At 42.1% G+C, this 20,435-nt stretch overlaps 1 protein-coding gene across 5 annotated transcripts in view; it reads right to left on the bottom strand.

Moving 5' to 3' along the window:
- SPEF2 (sperm flagellar 2) overlaps positions 1 to 20,435 on the bottom strand; it is a 178,647-nt gene that overhangs the window by 85,725 nt on the left and 72,487 nt on the right. For all 5 annotated transcript variants that reach the window (XM_019517971.1, XM_019517972.1, XM_019517970.1 and 2 more), the window contains 4 exons: positions 20,052 to 20,223; positions 15,157 to 15,279; positions 13,689 to 13,827; positions 12,431 to 12,660 (listed from right to left, as the gene is read on the bottom strand). In XM_019517971.1, coding sequence (XP_019373516.1) covers positions 12,431 to 12,660; positions 13,689 to 13,827; positions 15,157 to 15,279; positions 20,052 to 20,223 — 664 coding nt within the window. The remainder of the gene's footprint in view (positions 1 to 12,430; positions 12,661 to 13,688; positions 13,828 to 15,156; positions 15,280 to 20,051; positions 20,224 to 20,435) is intronic.

Consider the following 20,435-nt stretch of genomic DNA (forward strand, 5'->3'; position numbering starts at 1 on the left):
CAAATTCTTCAGACCCATCCACTAGAAAGGATTTATCTGGCATGGGAATTTGCCCAGTTTCTTCTACAGTAAATACCAATGCAAACAATTTTTTTAGCTTCTCTGCTATGGTCTTATCATCCTTGGATGCACCTTTTACACCTTGGGCATGCAAAAGTCCAACATATTCTCTAGCTGGTTTCCTGCTTCTGATGTATTTTAAAAAGATTTTTTTTATTAACTTCAGCATCTTTTGCTAGAAGCTCCTTAAATTCTTTTTTTGGCCTGCTTTATTTCACTTTTACAACATGACTTGCCAAATTTTGTGAGTTTCCTGTTTTCCTCTTTTGGGCTTGCCTTCCATTTTTTGAAGGATGCCTTTTGGCCTTGAATGCCCCCCTTAACTGTGCTATTGAGCCATACGTGGGTTTTATTGGGCCATTTGGTACCTTTTTGATTTGTGGTACACACTTTTCCTGAGTCTCTAATATCGTATTTTTAAACAGCTTACAAGTTGCCTGCAGGCCTTTTATATTTTTGACTGCTCCTTTAAACTTCTTCTTGTTCTTGTATCATTTCCCTTCCTGAAGTTGTATATTAGCATGGTAGACTTTTTTGACTTAGTCCCTCCAGTTCAAATGTTGAATCTGATATGTTATGGTCACTATTACAGAGTGGCTCATCAACAAATACCTCTTGAATCAGGTGCTGTGTGTTACTTAGGATTAAGTCTAGACTTGCTTCTCCTCTTGTGGGTTCCAAGATGAGTTCTTCTAGAAAGCAGTCATTTATCACATGCAGAAATTTTATTTCTACATCATGACCTGATGAGGTATTTACCCAGTCTATGTGAGGAATCCACTATTATGCTGTAACAGGTGCTTAAAAGAATCCTAATTATCTTACTATCACCACTGGAAAATAGCAATTAAAAGACCTAAGTAAACCAGCAAATATTGAAAAGCCACATCCAGTTGAGACAATGACACTTAGAGAAACAAAAAAGCATAGCTTAAGTGTTCCTTGTTAAATGAAAACTTGGGCAGAAAGCATAAAAGGCCAGTACAATCTTATCATAGAGATTAAGAGCTGGAAGGAACCTCGAAAGATCATCAAGTCCAACCCCTCTGCTCTGGGCAGGAATATTGCTGAGATCAAATGATCTCAGCAAGGTGTCCGTCCAGTCACCTCTTGAAGACTTTCAAGGTTGGGGACTGGACCACTGCCTTGGGAAGTCTATTCCAGATTCTGGTCACCCTTACCATAAAGAAGTTCTCTCTTACATCTAACCTGAAGCCATCGTCTAACAGTTTATGGCCATTGCTCCTTGTCCTTCCCCTGGGTCAACCTAGTGAAAAGTTTTTCTCCCAGCTCCCAATATTCATCCCTTACATACTTATAGATGGCCACCAAGTCCCCCCTCAGTCTTCTCTTCCCCAGGCTGAACAGTTCTAGATCCCTTAGTCTTTTCTCATAAGGTTTGTCCTCTAGGCCCTTAATCATTCTTGTGGCCCTTTTCTGGACCCTTTCAAAATTCTCCACATCTTTTTGAAGTGCAGCGCCCAGAACTGGACACAGTACTCCAGCTGAGGTCTCACCAGTGCTGAGTAGTGAGGACCTATCACTTCCTTAACCCTGCTCATGATGCATCAGCCAATTCCTCCCTGTAGGGCTGTGCAAAATTTCACTGGGTGTTTTGTTTCAAAGCTGTTTTGATGCATTTCAAGCTTGAAACAGCAAAATTGAAACAAAACAAAAGGCTTTGAAACAGCTTTGAAACAAAATGAGGGCACTTGAAACAACACCCCTCAAAAGTTTCTAAATGTTTTGAGTTTCGAAGCCGGGCTTACTTGGCTTCAGCGCCAGTCAGGGCTGGCAGCGGCAGCCTGTCATCCCGCACAGAGAGCCGGGGGCCCGTACCCCCTGGGAGAAGTCTAGCACAGTCCCGCAGCCCTCCCAGGGGTGTGGGAGCCTGGATCTGCGCATGGGATAACAGCATGCTTTTGCTGCCAGCTGTGGCCAGTGATAGCAGCAGTTTTCCCAGCATTTGGCTTGGGCTGCGCCCAGCATGGGTCCCAGCTGGCAGCGGCAGCCTCCTGTCATCTGGCGCACAGATCCGGGACTCCACACCCCCGGGAGGAGTCCGGCACAGCCCCACAGCCCTCCCAAGGGTGCAGACCTCCGGATCTGCCTGCCAGATAAGAGAAGGCTGCTGCTGCTGCTTGGGACTGGCATTGGGCACAGCCCACACCCAGCACCAGGAAGATTGCTGCTGCCACTACCCCCAGGCAGCAACGGCAGCCTCCTGTCATCTGGCGCACAGATCCAGGAGCCTGCACCCCTGGGAGGGCTGCAGGACTGTGCTGGACTCCTTCTGGGAGCATGGGGCCCCAGATCTGTGCGCCAGATGACAGGAAGCTGCTGCTGCCAGCAAGTGTCACAAGTTTTGCTCTGAACAGTTTGAGGTGCAGTTTCCAAGAAACCTCTGCACCTATCTCCTTGAAACTTACAGTCTTCATGCCCTTAGAATGGTCTACTATTCCTGCAATTTTCATCTGAATCAGGGAAGAAATGACACACTTTTAGGCATTTTCATGATTCCTTATAATAGTCTATGGGCAAAACATCAAAACGCATTGAAACAGCTAAACAGTTTCAATGAAACAAAATGGAACTGTGCTTTGAAACAAAATGAAATGATGAAATGAAACACTGTCCTTTTGAAATGGTGTAATAGAAGTTGAAACAAAATGGTGCCATTTCCCACAGCCCTACCTCCCAGTATGCTATTAGGTCTGTTGACTACAGCATTGCACTGGCAATTCATGTTCATCCTGGGATCAACCATAACCCCGAGGTCCCTTTCAGCCATCGTGATGGCCAAGACATCTCCTTCTAACCTATATTCATGTTGCTGGTTACTTCTCCCTAGATGAAGCACTCTGCATTGATCCTTATTGAACTGCATCCGGTTCTGCTCCACCCACCCTTCCAGTTTGTCAAGGTCCACTTGGATCTGCATCCTATCCCCTAGCATGACTGCTTTTCCTCATAACATAGTATCATCTGCAAACTCGGCCAGCTTGCTTTCCACATTGTCATCTAAATTGTTGATAAAGATGCTGAAAAGCCTGAGGCCCAGAACCAGTTGGTGTTTTTTTTACAAGCCTGGTTTTTCTGTAGCAGTCCTTAGAGTGGTCAGTTATTTGTCTTCAGAGAGAATCAAGAGTGAAGTACACAACAAAGCTGATTACGATGCAACTGTCTCTATTGTATCCACTTGTTATTTCTTGCTTAAGAATATATGCCTAGGGAAAAAAGGGATTATCTTTTATAATGTTGTGTTTCATTCATGTTTAACAAAATGGGGCCCTTGCCATGTTGGAACCTAGAAGGCACTACCATACTATAAACACAATTATTTTATTTATTGCTAAGAAAGATGTAAACTGGGATCCTTGGTTTTGATCTCAATAGTTTCCAATGATGAGTATGTGTACACAAGGACTGCAAATCACAATTTTGGCTTGTGCTAATATGGCTTGAAAACAAAGTTCTCCACTTTATAAATATCACCATAATTGGGTTGGACAATACTGCAGGCCATATATTGGGACAGCTAATGTTAGCTGATTATTTGATACAGCATGAACTGAAAGGGTGCAACAAGTAGATGGTGGTACAGTGCTTCGAGACTTTCATAAATGGACTGAATACAATGAATTCACCTTCCTTCAGTGTGAAAGGATGGGACTAACGTTGGTATACAGATCACCTCCACGTTCCTGCATGCATAACTCACTGATGTTCTGTCTACCCAGACTGTTCGTACTTGGTGACTTCATCAGATATATGGATGACAATTCTTCTGTGTCAGCTTGGGATTCTTCCAAGTCAGTTCAGGTGCACATGAGGATCATGGCTGGCCACAGTCTCGAGTATCTGGATAAGGATTGGGGGTAGAATAATTGATATACTCTTCATGTCATGGAGGCCATTCCCTTCTGAGAATGAAGTTGTAGCACATCTTGTCTATATGGAAACAGTTTTGATGGTTTGCCCTGGAAGACTGATAGAAGATTGTTCCTTCAATTCTGTCATTCTCTTCAGAGTAGTTTTTAAAGCTCTCAGCTATGGCTGTGCAAGGGAAAATAAGGAGCCATTTTGCTTCCCATGTAGCATCCACAAAATACCATTCCACAGATTTTTTTTTCAGATGATGGATTACAGATCTGCTCCCTGAATACACTCGTTTGACACTACACACTGACTCCACTCAGAGGTTGACATAGTCTGTGTTGTGAGAAGACTTCCTTAATTTATGGAGCTGGATTTTGCTCCTACAGACATAAGATAATTGTTTGGGGGACAAATACTGTATTACCCGTACCTGAGTTTCAGTCAGTGGTACTCTCTTACAATAGATATGGGGGAATCTCTGAGATGCTTGGGCTCTGCCTTGCCCTTGAGAAGTTCTGAGTAAAGTGTTAATGTAGATTGTCAGTTGCAGTCTTAACATCAGGCTGTTGGTTTCTCTTAAAGATCTACTGATAAGCTCTTTGTTTAAGATAACAAAAAGTTAATATCCATTATCTGGTAACTATTGTTCTGCTACCTAATCTTCTTGTGCTTCAAGTTATCTTGATAGCTCAGATTTCCTTGATTTTTGTCAACTGCAACCAACAGGGGTACAGGATAGAAACTGTGTTAACTGTATTGGTTGAAAATGAAGGCTAAGTGCATATGCCAGTATTGTCAAATAAATTCACTAGTTTCCATGTCACAAACTATTGCACATTGTTATGGATCTCATCTGTGGGTCAGGAAAGAGTGGGTGGGATTGTCCTTGATCCCTTTTCTCAGACTTTGCAAAGGGAAAAGTTTGATCCAGATGGTACAGTAGAGTGCTTTTCCAAGCGTCTGATTTAAACTGAAGCATGGATGATACTGAACAAGATGAAACTTAACACTGATATACTGAGGGATGGAGAAAGTAACTGAAAGACATGGTAAGGAGTATATCTGCTCATGTATTTGAGATTATCCAATCTCCCATATTTGCAACTTGAACATTTGGTTGGATTCTTAATGACTGCAGGATGGCTACATTTCAGCAAGAACCAGGACTGCTTTCTTCTATTTGAAGCTCTGACTAGGCAATTAAGACCATTTTGTGGATGTGGATCTTAGTCACATGATTCATACCTTTATCACCTAAAGGCTAGTTACTATAATGTGCTCTTGGCACTACATGTTAAAGCCATTTAATGTTGACAGAGATTCAGAAGGCAGTAGCCCAATTTTTGTGAGAAGAATATCTTGAAGAATATTATACCAGCGCTTTGTTACCTGTGCTGGCTACCTGTAGGGCTCTACATTAAGTTTAAGAAGCTGTTTTTAATCCTGTGGGATCCTGGCCACTGGCACTATCATAATATAAATAAATAAATAAATAAATACTACTACTAATAAAGCCATAAATGGTCTTGGACATGCCTATTTGAGAGTTCATACCTATTCCTATGCTATGCGGTACTATTATTGTTGAGATCAGTGGAGGATCTTGAGCTTTGGCTTAAAAGAGATGGACCTGCTGACAGGGTAGTCTCAGCTAAGGCCTCTTGATTGAGAAACCTGTTTCTTGCTTGGTCTGCAACAGCTTGAGTCTGATACGTTTCAAGACACATCACATTAGAAAGTTTATTTTCATGTTGGGGTTTTTTACAGGCAGGTGTTGCTATGTTAGAGGCAACACTGAGGGATAGTGGAATATTCATTTCAATTTTTTTGCTGCAAGGATTTACTGGCTATTAGCAGTACACCATGGAAATATTGCTTTGTCTTTTAAAATGGCATAGGTGTTATTAAGGACTCTATTAGACATCATTTTAGAGTTCTATATAGATAAGTATGGGTATAATTTAAAAACAAAATTGTAAGATCCTTTAGGGATTGATCAATAAAGTCTGACATCTGGAAAATTTGCTTTATGCTGGCATGTCTACACATGCATTTACCATGCAGTAACTTAGTGCACAGTAAGCAGTTTTAAGCCCGGTGTCTACACATGTAGGCACTACAGTGTAGTAATGCTGTGTGTGCACTGACTTGGGAGTAATGTTGCTCCCAAGTTTCACAGTTTCATAGTTTCTAGGGTTGGAAGGGACCTGAGAAGATCATCTAGTCCGACCCCCTGCCATGGCAGGAAAGAGTACTGGGGTCAAATGACCCCAGCAAGGTGTTCATCTAACCTCTTCTTAAAAACCCCCAGGGTAGGAGCCTGCACCACCTCCCTTGGAAGTTGGTTCCAGACCCTAGCCGCCCTGACTGTGAAATAGCGCCTTCTGATGTCTAACCTAAATCTACCCTCTGCTAGCTTGTGACCATTGTTCCTGGTCACTCCTGGCTGTGCTCGGGGGAACAGTGACTCCCCCAATGCCTGCTGATCCCCCCTGACCAGTTTATAACAGGCCACAAGATCCTTAGTTAGTCCACACAAATAGGATTACTGTACAGTAAGGCATCTACATGTGCCTTACTGCACAGTAACTACTCAGGGGTAAATTTGCTACCTGCATTTGCGACCCAAATTGGCATAAGTCGTCTGTACTGAACAATCATTTTTGGTTAGTGCACAGTAACCTAAGTTACTGCACAGTAATGGTGCAAGTGTAGATGCACCCGCTAGTGATACTAAATTAATACCAATAGTCAGATATTCTGAATCACACAATGTTACATGCACAATACCATATTTACTCAAATACTCAGATGACCCTGAATATAAGATGACCCCCAATAATTAGATTCCATATTTGGACAATTCATACATTTGTTATAATTTTCCAGGTATAGAATCAAATTATCTGTGGTTTGCCTTTAATTGGACCTCTCCCACTGCTACAGCAGGGAAAATAAATCTGGGGAGTCAGCTAGCCCCCTTGCCTTCTGGCCCACCCATCTGTTCCCCTTGCAGCCCCTTCCCCCCACACTTCTTACTGTCAGACTCTGTTCTCCCTGAGCGCTTGGAAGTAAGAAGCAAATTTGAAAACCCTGACCTTGAAATAAACATAATATACCATACAGGCAAATCTCTATAGGTACCTGTATATTTACTTCATCTAAAAATGGATGCATTTCACCTTTTTTTCTTTAAACTGCTGCACATTTTAGCACAGGATCTGCATAAACACACTTTTAAGCAGTGTACCTTCTTATATATCATACAAACTTCATGATACTAGTTTAAAGCCAAACGGCTCATGATTTGCCATATAGTTTTTTAAGCTGAGCCCCAGCAGGGTCAACCATGGTGACCCCACAACTCAGCACTGCTCAGTATGCGTATGTATTCCAGATCCTCCCACCCCCCCATAGTATTCATGTGCTGATTAGCCCCTGTTTATGATTGAAAGTGGGTGTTGTCATGAATTCTGGGATCCTCCAAAAATGTATATGCAGATGAGGTATAGGACTGCCTGGTCCAGCTCCACTTCATGGAGGGTGTGACCACACAAATCATATGCAACAAGCTGGGGAGGGGGAGGAGGTGCGACAAACGGTTTCTGGGTAAACTGTTTGCGTCCCAATTTGGTGATGTTTGCAAGACACTTAAAGCTCAGAGGTCCAGGCTAGTGATCCAGGCTGACTTGGATAAGCTTAGGAAGTGGGCGGACACAAATCTGATGACGTTCAATACTGATAAATGCAAGGTACTCCACCTCGGGGGAAGAAAAACCCGCAGCGTACTTATAGGCTTGGCAGTGCTACACTTGCTAGCATCACTGCTGAAAGAGATTTAGTGGGTCATGATTGACCACAAAATGAACATGAGCCACCAATGCAATGTCGCAGCTGGCAAAGCAAACAAAACCCTGGCTTGCATCTATAGATGCTTCTTAAGTAAATCTCAGGATGTCATCTTCCCACTGCACTCGGCCTTGGCAAGGCGGCAGTTGGAGTACTGCATCCAATTCTGGGCTCCACAATTCAAGAAGGATGTCGAGAAGCTTGAGAGAGTCCAGAGGAGAGCCATGCACATAATCAGAGGGCAAGAGAATAGGCCCTATGAAGAGAAGCTGAGAGCCACGGGACTCTTCAGTCTGGAAAAGCACAGGCTCAAGAGGGACCTGGTGGCTGCCTGTAAGTACACAAGCGGTGTTCATCAGGATCTGGGAGACCGTCTGTTCACCAGAGTGTCCCAAGGAAAAACAAGGACCAATGGTCATAAACTCCTACAAGACCGTTTTAGGCTGGATATAAGAAAAAAATTCTTTACTGTCTGAGCCCCCAAGGCCTGAAATAGACTCCCTCCAGATGTGGTACAGGCACCTACTCTGGGCTTATTCAAGAAACACTTGGATGCTTATCTTGCTGGGTTCCTTTGACCCTAGCTGACTTCCTGCCCCTGGGGCAGGGGGCTGGACTTGATGATCTTTGAAGTCCCTTCCAGCCATAACGTCTATGAAATCTATGAAATCATGAAGAAAAAGGAATCACTAGACATGCAAAAGAAAGGTGCAGCTCAGCTGTGGGAGTGAAAAAGCTGAAATTTATTCAATGTGGTGGCTCACCGTGACTGGAAAAAGAGTTGGTGCTTGAGGGAATTGTGCAATAGGTACTATCCACACATCTCATTCAGATAGGTTGTACTAACCTATCCTTGTGATAGGCTCCCAGGTATCTAGCAGGAGAACTAGCATCTCCTCAACCTTGAGTGACTCAAGTGTTAAAGGTAGAGGCCTGTCCTGGCAAGCTGACCTTGCAACCGTCTACAAATGTCTCCAAATGTGAGGATCTCAGATACACAATTTATGGTGATGGGGTTTAGGTGTTTCCTCTAGCTTGCTTCTTCAGCATTTTGACTAGGGACAAGCAAGACTAAGGGGTAAGCCCAAACCTCCAGGCTTTGGGCTTGCCACATGGGATGCTTGCCATGGATTTCAGAGCATCTAAAGTCCAGACTGATGAGTCTGGGAGGTACGATACTTGCCTGTGTTAGTGTCACACAGACTTGAATGATTGGGCTCTTCTCAGTTGAAATTTGGAACTTAACTCAGAACTTATTTGGCCCTGGAAGAAAAATTTTACTTAAAAAAAAAAAAAAAAAAAAAAAATCAGTATATTTGTCCAATGTGGGCCATGTGTTTTAAAGTCATGTTCGGCGTTGGCTGCATTTAAGCAACTTCATAGTTGATTTCCATTAGTGAGTACAGGCTGGTCTTGGCAGCAGTTTAATGATAGCCAATGTATTTAATGAGGTTTCCTTGTTTGTGAATGTAACATGACAGCCTTTTTCCTCCCATGCTGATTGGAAAAAACATTTTGTATTTGTGTAAATATGGTACTAGCTATACTTTCAATTTCTACACAACAGTTTGGAATGATTAGATGTGCTCACGCACCTCCACACACCCACGTTATAGATAGAACGATATGTATCTCTTTAAAGGAAAACTGTAAACACGTTTCTCAGCCAAAGAGAGTTCAAAAGGTAAGTTCAAAAGTATTTTCAATTTCTATGTAAACATACAGTGATAGGCGTTTCAACAAAAGGGACCAAATTCAATCTTAGTGGGCCACAGAGGGCTTCAACCAAGTTATATTAAGGGAATTTGATCCTAATGTTAAATTACACATCCTATTTCAAAACCTCCTACTGTTAACAATGATTTGCTAAAAAAGTTATATAATTTGTGACACTAGCAGAAATGAATCTCTGTCAGATATTTTTAGTTATTTAGTTCTCTTCTATCTTGCATCAATACTGGTTTAACTAATCAGCAGGAATCCGGGTTTTCCACTTGTCAAGAAAAAATGTAGATTTTCTCCTTTAGAGAAAAAAATGTGGATATTCTCCTTGAAGTTTCCCCTTGCAGGCTGGCAGTGTTCCAGCCTGCAAGGGACTGCTTGGGCCTAGGGGGAACTGGAAGAGGCTGATCGAACACAGGGGGTACCATGTGCATGTGTGTGTACATACACATGCACGTGGCTTTCAATACAGCCCCAGACAGTGTGGTGCACAACGGCTCCTCCAGCTGCCTGCAGGTAACTCTATGGCAGGGGCATAGGCAACGCATTGGGGAAGGCAGATTGAAGCGGTGGCGGTGGCTCGCACTCAGCCCCCAGGATGAGGGAGGGAGTGGGGCAGGGTTGGCAGCTGGGACTGGAGGCTCTGGCAGCTAGGACACTGCACAGAGCCTGAGGCTGGAATGCACAGCCGTGGGGCCCAGCCAGGGAGCAGGATGGAGCCATGGGCAGCTCATCTGGGAAAAGGGGCTAATGAGGTGGCCAGCTCCCTGCTTCTTTGCACTCCCAGGGAGGGGTTGGGTGCCATAGGGGATGTGTTGGGGATGCATGGGGGGCACGTGACTCCCAGATTTGTATGCCCACAGCAGGGCATAGAGGTGGAGCCTGGGGGTGGGGGACAGTTGGTTGGGAATGAGGGGCACCAGCAGGGCTGGGTGGGATGGGAGGCTGCAGGTTGGGAGTGAGAGGCACTGGTGGGGACTGGGGGCTGTGCATCAGGACTGAGAGGCACCAACAGGGCTGGGGGGGCTGTGGCTTGGGAGTGAGGGGCACCAGCCTATCAGGGCTGCTCAGCACCACAAAGCAGGGGCAGAACAGTTACAACTGGACCCACGTCCTTGTGAGCGAAGGAGGCAGGGTGAGCTCTGATTTTCTATGATAAAAAAACCAAAATCAAATGCCAAAATATATAGATATTTATAATTTATTTTATTATAATGATTGAGGCACTAGTAGGCTTCCAAATTGCTTTAAAATTATAAATATATCAATAAAGCATTGTGTTCAACTGTTATATACACAGTGCTGTTTCATTTTAGTAGCAGAAAAATGTAGATTTGGGGGTTTTTAGTCAGAATTTTGGTTTTTTAAGCAGAGAAAGTCAAGATCCCTGCTAATCCAAATTGAAAAAAAATATTAAAATGCCTAATCCATAAAACACTTTATATCATTCTTGAACCAGAACTAAATTAGCCTGGAAGCTTAATCGTCATCTTGGATCTAGGATTCTTATACTTTCAGGGTATATTTACACTTATGGTATGTCTACACTGTTGAGCTAACGTAAGTACCAGGTACTGTCCAGGTTTTGTTTTTAATTACCCAGGTATTGTTATTAACCTCTTGAATTTCCACAGACAAAAAACCGACTCAGATTTTGTGGTCTAAACAGGAAAATTGGTATGGCTGGAATATAGATTAGAGCCCAAGTTCTACTTTAACCTAAGCTATGAAGTACCCACTTTACTGTAAGGCCATGTCTAAGTGAAAGAAACTCCCCCAAATCTACTGCAGGATTACTGATTGCATGAAGTTGTTGGTTGGCTCCAATGTCAAGTTTCCTGTGGCATAAACTATAATTGCATCTGCTAATTCAGACAGAATTGAGCAACATTCTCATCTCCAAGCAGTGCAAGACAAAAATAAAAAAGATATAAAAAGATATACTACATTTACTCACATACCACATGCACCTTTCATTCCCAAAATTATCCACCCCAAATTGCAGTGTGTTTTCAGCATCAAGTCAATTTGTGTGCTGGAATGGAAGTATGGGGATGCTGCTGGGGTCTGGTTCCCTCCTGGCCACATGGAGGAGGGCATTTATTCCTGAGCATCATTTGCTCTCTCTTTGCTGCTCAGCCAAAAGCTAGAGGTTTAAACCTGTCACAGTCAATGGTAAATTGAATGCAGCTTTTGGCTGAATAGTTGATCCAAAAGCTGTGACAGGGTTAAACTTCTAGCTTGTGGCTAAGCAGCAAGGGGAGGACAAGTGATGCTAGGATTCGGCCATAACTCTGGAAAAATCTTTTTTCTTCATTCTACCTTCCCAAAACAAAGTGTGTGTCTTCTTTGGGGTCATGTGGTATATGAGAAACTATGTTATCTGAGTAAACACTTGGAAACTGGCTGTTGGCAGTGTTCAACCCAGAGGTTGGTTGCAATACCTTTTGACTGTGTACTAGTTGCCTAAATTATACTATTTTTAATAGCATGGTACTCATCAGCACTGAGCTGAGAAGCATAAGGTTCTTAAAGATTTGTAGTTGGAAAAAATTCTTGCCTCATAACTTTTCAGAATTACATTAAGGATGGATACTACATAAAAGCATATATAACACCCAGATAGATAAAAAAGAGTGAATAAAAGTTGCCATTAGTTGTTAGAAGGATATTAAATGTAAGATCCCAGATCCAAAGCTTTAACAGCTTACTTGCACTTAAACATTTCACATTGACAGGAAAATGAATGAATAGCATTATGACTGCTCTCTGCAACAATAAATGTATCTTTACTTAGTGGTATAAATTTGTGTAAATAATGTTATTGCAAAGAGGAAAAATGGCTTAGTAGTGTCTAACAGTTGAATCTTGATTAGGTAACTAATACACATTATGAACATATGAGAATATTTTTCCCTACCTTTAGGTGCCAGCTGCAGAAATTGCTTGTGGAGCATACTAAGCTGTGAAGTAGTTAAAGCACTATTTGCAGATGTCTCTGCAGGTGGAGGGTGTGGTTGAGGGACAGGATCTGGAATTACTTTTACTTCACTGCTAATAAAGAAGTCTGTATCCTCTAAAACCATTTCAAATTGGATTTTGGTAGAACTTTCGATGTGGTGGCGTGCAACCTCAGTTAATTTTTCAACACTGTAAAATTGAAGTATAGCAATTAGGATATTAAAAATATTAAGTAGTAGTGACTTAGGGTAAGGTTTGTAGATCTTTCATCACTTGCAGGTTTTCTTAACAAAGCACACATCCTCTATGTGGATCAAGGAAAAGGAATGAAACTCAGGAGGCCTGTTCCCAGTCCCTACTGTGCCTACAATATCTTGCTTCTCTACTAGCAGCATGACACCATTTGTCACTGCTTTGTGGGCTCCACATAAAGGGGAATCTCATCTATAGAGTGGGCTTGATGGAAAGATGACACAGACATAGCCAGAATATGCTGGGTGATGTCTACTTGTTTGAACACACCATCTACCCACTATTTGCTCATCTTTTCTCCCTGTTCTCTCTGCTAGTGTACACTCCTGGATTTATAGAGCACTTCCCACAGGAAAAGAATAATACTGGTGTTTTGACGTATGAACTCTGATTACAGGTGGGAAAATATGACCAATACACAGAAGATCCCCTCTTCATAATTAAAGGGGGTAACAAATATACCCATATTTGTCCAAATCTATTTCCTTCTCAGACAGTGCAGACTAATTGTACCAGAAAGGATACCTTTTTCTTTTGTGATCTTTAAAATATCTCCTGATAATTGCTACACATACAGTGGCAGAAACACTAGGTGGAGAATTCTGAATGGGAAAAACAGCAAAATGACCCCAAAATTTCAAAGTACAACTGTTCTGATAGTTTCCTAGGAATAAATTACAGCCCTCTACCAGGATTCATAAGTCTGCTAATTCTGTTTTTTAAGAAAAGACTAAGATTAGTTGTGCAACACTTCCATGGACTAATTTTCCAAGACATGCAGCACTACTGGAAACATCAAGTATTAAGTCATAAGATCAATATTAGCAAATTAAAAGAATAATTTTAACTCATTTTTAAAAGTTACTCATGCTTGCCTTATCTGAACAATTATCTTCCTCAGCTTTATTATAGATTTTTTTTTTAAAGGGGATACACGTTCCACTTAAAAATTAGGCATATATTACCTGGACATCTCTGCTAGAAACCTGGCTCCAAGCCATTTTTCCATGTCTTTGTAAGTTTCTTCTGCTTTTCTTACTAGCTCTTCAACAAATGCTATTGCTTTTATTTTTATCAGCTCTAGTCGAGATTTTGCAGCTTCCTCTGTTTAAACAATTATTTCAGAATTACTAATATTTATACAATCCAAAGCTATTTGTCAAGTTTAGGCACTTAGAAGTTAAGCACCTACACCTGATCTTGTGTGTAAAAAAAATACCTATTTAGGTTTCTCAGATTTTTGTATTCCTTTATATTTTTCAATGTTTACTCAACTGTAGAATTTTACAAAATGCACCCACAGTACAGATCAGAATATGAGGTCAAAGAACTGTTAACCAAGTTTTATGTATAGACAGGAGATGACTTAGTCTTAAAAAATAATAATATGCACCAAGATTCATATAATGCCCTCTCACAAAAGTGTTAAGTGTAATGATAAATGTATATAAGAAGAACATTGTGAATTATTTTAAAACATTTTCTTTGGACCTCAAACACAAGATCATACAGAAGTAAGGCTGGAAGGAACCGCAAGAGATCATCCAGTCCAACCAACTGTACCTGTGCCCTTGGTAGAGCACCGTGCTTTAACCAACTGAGCTAAACAGCCACTGTTTGAAAGAGGAAGTTCATTATTTAATCATATGAAATTACAATCTGGCAGAGAAAACCTATTCAGTGCTCAGGAGGACAGGACTCACAAAAGAAAATTTATGCCAAATGTAAGACATGTTCATTGTTCTGTTCCTGACATCCCACTGAAGTTGATGTAAGTCTTGACACTGACTCCAGTAAGCATTGGAAAAGGCCCCAAAAGCACAACTGTCTTATATCCACAAAGTTGTACTTATAACAATTTCCACTTCATGAAAATGGGCAGTTTAATAGGGACTGAAAAAATATTTCAACTCTGCTGAGATCTGTATTTAAGATTGTTTTCACTGAGAGAGTGAAGGATGGAGGCAATACACAGGATCCTGGGAATAGAGAATTATCAATATCTTGAAGATGGGTGCAGAGTGGGCAAAAGAGAAATAAATTGGGGTAACGCATATTGAACAGATAAGGGTATGAAAAGGCTTTGAAGAAAAAGGGAAAACCAAAGATGATAAACTCAACTTTTTTAGAACTTAATTGTATATACTATAATTTAAAAACTATGGTTGCTAACAACTTGAATAGTTAAAATAGAAACTCTTACAATTACAGTCCTTACTTTTTTCCAAAGCATTCCCCTCTTGGGCTGAAATTTACTTCAAAAATCTATACACAAAAGTGAACTTATCACAAAATGTGAAGCAAATCCCTTCAAGATAATCTCTGAGATATAGGAGAAAGCAAAAATACACATTTTTTGTTCAAATACCACAAAACGTATACTAGTAAATGAGGATCCATTCCTACAATGTACTAAATGAAATGGCTATATACCTTCAAGTTCAAGGGCACTAAAATATTCCCGCCTCATTTTATGCTTCAGTTCTTGTTTCTTTAATTCTTCTGGTGTTAATGGAACAGGAGTGGCTTCAACCACAGGTGCTGGAGAAGGTGCTCCTACAAGAAATAGAAGAACCATTTTATCAAAAAATAAAATGTTAGAATGTGTACACAGCACAGTACAATTTGATTTACAGGAAATAGATCCTTTCATGTTAACTTGATATTTTTTATGAGATGAAAAGTTTCCTTGATAACGTAGCATACTTAGATTTTGGTCAGGAATTTGATTTAAAACTATATGACATCCTGATTAAAAAAAGAGAATCATATTCACAATCAGTTTAGCATGTATTAAATGAATAATATTAAATGAATAAAAACCAAGAAAATAATCGCGCCCAAGATGTTATTCTCAGTGGGGAATCACCATCACACGGACAAGTTTTTATGGAGGTGTTATCCAGTCAAAATGGTCCCTTCTGGCTTCAAAATCTAGTAATCTATAATCAACTGCAAAAACACACAGTACCCCTGCATGGCAAATCTCTATCTTGGGGCCAAACTGGGAGATACAGTAAATAGTACTTTACTTTTACTAATGATAATTTACCAACCTAGTACTTACACCAGTAAATACTAGGTTGGTTAATCAGCATCAGTTATCACCAATGCAGTATGAGGATAACACTGCAGAAGGAAAAGACCGATAATAGAAGAGAAAAGACTTCCCCCTCCTTTGTTAAAGGAATTTAAAAATCACCCTACTAGTTGCTGTTTAGGGGCCCACACAAGCATGATGCATTACTATTAGTCATATCACTACCTTATCATTCTGTTTTTATTACTGTGTTGACAGCATGCTTGCCATCAAATAATCTTGACCGTTATTCAAATGTATAGAAAACTGCAACTTCTCTGTTCCAAAAACTGAGTTGAAGCAGCTGCTGTGGTGGTGCAACAGGATGCCACTGACAGTAGACCAGCACATTAGTGTCATAATAACGCACATAATTAAATGTAGGAATGACAAAAACAGCATTCAGTAATTAAGATCACTTTCCCATTCAGAATGCTGCTGCTGCACTGCCTGCAATATAAACAAATTACACTGTGCGTTCTTGGGGTGAGAGAAGAAGTAAAAGCTAATCAGTTCTTCCTATGTAGGAAAATATACAGCAACCTTCTACTTGCTATGAAATCAACGGTTTTACAATTAATGTACAGCTCAGGTCCATTCGTAGGTCTGCCACAGACCACCTGTGTGACCTTGGGCAAACCTCTTGGGACTAGATATAGTTTGATCTCTACAATGTTTAGATTTAGGTGTATCAGCCTGGGAAAGCAACCTAATTTAACCATGTTTTGGTACCCAAGATGTCTATACAGTCAATGGGGAGACTTGGGTGACTTCAGAGGACAAAGAGAGGTAGTTGGTTATGTTATTCTGAAGTCAGGCAGAAGGCAACATCTGAAAAAGTAAGCCTCATGCTTACAAAACTTTATGCTATACACCTCTGATTTAGTTAGTCTATAAGGTGCAAATCTACCCTGCTTTCTCCAAAGAATAAGGTGTAGATGATCAAGAAGCCTGAATGCGCTGTGTGGTTAAGCACAATAATTTACTGCGCTCCCAGATCTGACTTGTATCTGACAGGACTATCTGGCAGTGCAGTAAATTAATCTATCGTGCCCAAATTGCCATGCACGTATAGACAGTGATGCTTTACTGTGCAAAAAATTAGTCTGCTGTGCAGTAAAATGTCTTGTGTAGACACGCCCACTATATCCGGTCCCAGTCTACCAGTAGTGGTAGTACCCATTGTTTCCTAAACAGTCCAATTGTTAGAGTACACACCTTGGAAGTGGGAGACCTGGGTTTTAGGTGCCTTCTCACCTTGAGGGGAACAGAACTCACATTTCCTACTTCCCATACTACCTCTATAGGCTGGTTTGGGTGAAGACCCTCCCCATCTCTCCTGTTGAAGCTAGGCCACTGGGTAACCCAAACTATGTATGGAGCCAGAGGGACAACAAGCAACAGGAAACATGATTGTGTAAGCCTAGTTGTTATAACTAGTCCAGGCATTGGCAAAATAGAGCCCGTGGGCTAGATCTGGCTCACCGAGGGATTTTGTCCGTCTTGCAGCAGGTTCCTCAGTCTCACCCGGCCCCAGCGTGGGGAGCAGCCCAGGTCACGGTGCTTGTGGCCCATCCTGCTGCCCCCAGGCACACAGTGGACTCCACACTTGGACTCCATTTCCCAGCAACAGCAGCTCCTTCTGGTTGCTGCAGCCACTGAACCTGGCCCTGCTTCCTGGGCACCCCAGCTGTCCACCCTGCGCTTCCTGCCAGAGGTGGGACCTGCATAGGCAGAGTACTCAGCTAGGAAGCTAGGATTGGGCCATGGGTGGGCAAGGAGCCATATCCAGGAACAAGATGGGCAGGCAGGACTGGGGAGCACCCAAGATCTTGGGGTGGTGACAGTGCGGGGCTTGGGCAGAGCTGAAATCTACCGCCCTTACACCCCTGCGATGTGTGCAGTTTCTTTGGGCAGGGGTGTGCAGGGACTGAATTGTAGCTCTGCCCCGGCCTGGCCCCACACTGTCACTGGCCTGAAATCCTGGGGTGTCCATAGAGCTGCACTGGCCAGGCACATGGCCAGGCAGATGAGATGTGACCATGGTCGGGCAGGGAGGTGCGTCCAGGGCCGGGTCTGGAATCTGGGGCAGTGACAGTGCAGGACCAGGGCCAAGGCAGAGCTGCAATCTGTGCCCTGCACACCCCTGTCCATGGTACCACTGCCCATTGCAGGAGTGTGCAAGCAGCAGACTGTGGTTCTACCCTGGCCCTGGCCCCACGCTGTTACCACCCCGTGCCTCCACCCCATGGTCCCGGCCTCACCTGCCTTTCCCACTCCCAAATACTGCTCCCCACACACCTGCAGCTCCATCCCACATACAAAGTTTTGGTGAGCTGTTGCGTAATGGGGTGGGGGATGCTGATCTGTCCTGCAACAGCTCAGCAAAATTCCCAATGGGGCATTCAAGTGCAAATAATTGCCCACCACTGTTCTAGTCCCTGCTGCCAGATCATTTCTATTTTTTAACCTATGATTATCTAAGATAAAATGTGTAAAGAGTTCTGGAAGCAAGCAAGAGGGAGCATGACTCTAACTTTGTACTTAGGGGATTCACTTCGGAGAGTCGATCTTGATCTCTCCTCTCAAACTCTTTATACAATGGTGGTCAAGTGGGAGATAGGTATCTAGAGGTGCACCTACACATGCCATTAAGGCAATGTGATAAGCTGCAGCACAGTTTCCATCAGAGTTTATCATAGCATATGTAAATACTCAAACTGCTGTGGTTCAGGGTGCATGTGCAGATGCTGCATCCAGGACCACAGCAGTCTGAGCCAGGGCGGAGTACCCCTGGGCTGGGAGAGGGCCTGGGGGTGGTATTGGGCAGTGCCAGGGTTGGTTGGAGCACAAGAGTGCCCCATTATCTGAAGCCCCATTATACGAGTCCACCACAGCAAATTAGTCTACTGCACAGTTAACTGCACATGTAGATGCACCCTAGGGCTGCATCCACAAGAGCACAGATGTTTCTTTCCCTAGGGACAAGAAGCAGTGGTACACTTTGTGCCGCTGCTACTTGTCCGTGGGAAATGACTGTGCAACGAACCCTCTGGTGCGTGACAGGTTACCCCAGGTAGGGTAGAGGAGGATGGGGCCAGCACCTGTGCTGGCCCCAGAAGCTTTACCTGGGGTCCTGGGGGCCTTGGGGAGCTGCAGCCATGGTGCTCCTGCAGCTGGAAACATGGGCAGCAGCTGGACCATGGCTCTGGCAGGCCAAGCTCCAGTTTTGGACAGCATGTCCTGCCGCCATGTGTGCTACCCCACTTTCCCACGTTTTTTTTTTTGACCCAGGGAACTCCCAGGCAAAAAACGCCATGTGCTGCAAGGCAGCAGCAGGGGGAATGCCTGAATGTGCAGTGTGTGGCACCGCAGATGGGTCTGTAGCACCACATATTGCACGGATGCGGTTGTCTGGATGAAACCTAGGTGATCAAACGACACTGTTTATGGGCAGTGCTCTAATGCTCATAGGTAGGCACTGAAAGGACTTTGCTTAAACTGAGGAGCTACTCAGTTGTATGGTCTATGAGGTGCCTCTCAAACCAAACTGGATCAGACCAATAATTTCATTTTTAAAACGGAGATATGAACATTTTTGTCCACCATTTGCTTATTTAGAATTTAACTTCTGTTGGACAGGGACTCTCAAATTAGTTGTATGCACAGTGCCTATCACATGGGGCCCTGATCTTGCTTGAGATTCTTGTTAACCCTACACTTAATTTTTATATCTTTTGTTTACATATTGTCAGATAGGTATGCCATATACACAATGGATCAATAAAATCCATCCCTACTATTATAATGACTGATAAATTACACTGGAAAGTAATCTTTAGCTGTTTTATATATTTGTCAACTATTTTTACTGTGATAAGTACTTGATAAGCTTTTACCTACATCAGGAGATTAAAGTAATCAAATAATCACTTTTTTAAAAAGTTAACATATTTTGACAAAAATGTCTTTATGTATTTTTCCAAATCAATACACAGAAAAAGAATAACAGTTAGTTTTCTTCGTGGTACTTTAAGATTTATCCCTAAATCTCATTTATATGATTTATTTCAGTCAGCAGCATTCTATAGTCTTTGAGTTTCTTTGTCTCTGCATCTCAAAACATATCACTTTTTTAGACTATCACAAAGAAATACAGAAAAGAATTAAACTTAGCTTTCTTTTTAATACACATGCACTAAGCTTTAACTTTTTTGCTATTTTTAAAAGGATCATATGCTTCAGTTACCTTTCTTTTTGGTGGGTGACTTTGGAGGTTGTTTCTTAGTATCTTTGGCATCCTTACCAGCTGCCTTCCCTCCTGTTCCCTGAGAGGATTTTTGACATTCCCTTTCTTTTATTTCTATTTGCTGGTGTTCTTTTTCTTCCTCTGTTTCTTTTGACTGTTTTTCAGCGGTTACCTTAAATTCATATTCACCAGTTTAGTGTAATATACAGGATTGATAACATACAATTAATGATTTGAAGCATCTGTCTTTCATTTCCCACTTGTGTTTACTGATGTGTATGTGAAATAAATGAGACATTTTGATTTGTGAATTTTATAGCGAGCTGGGATGTGCATTCTGATTAGGTCAGAAAACAACTGTTAAAGCAAAAAAAAAAAAAAAAA

This window comes from Gavialis gangeticus, unplaced genomic scaffold (genome assembly GCF_001723915.1).
Source record: "Gavialis gangeticus isolate Ggan-Ray unplaced genomic scaffold, GavGan_comp1, whole genome shotgun sequence".
NCBI lineage: Eukaryota > Metazoa > Chordata > Crocodylia > Gavialidae > Gavialis > Gavialis gangeticus.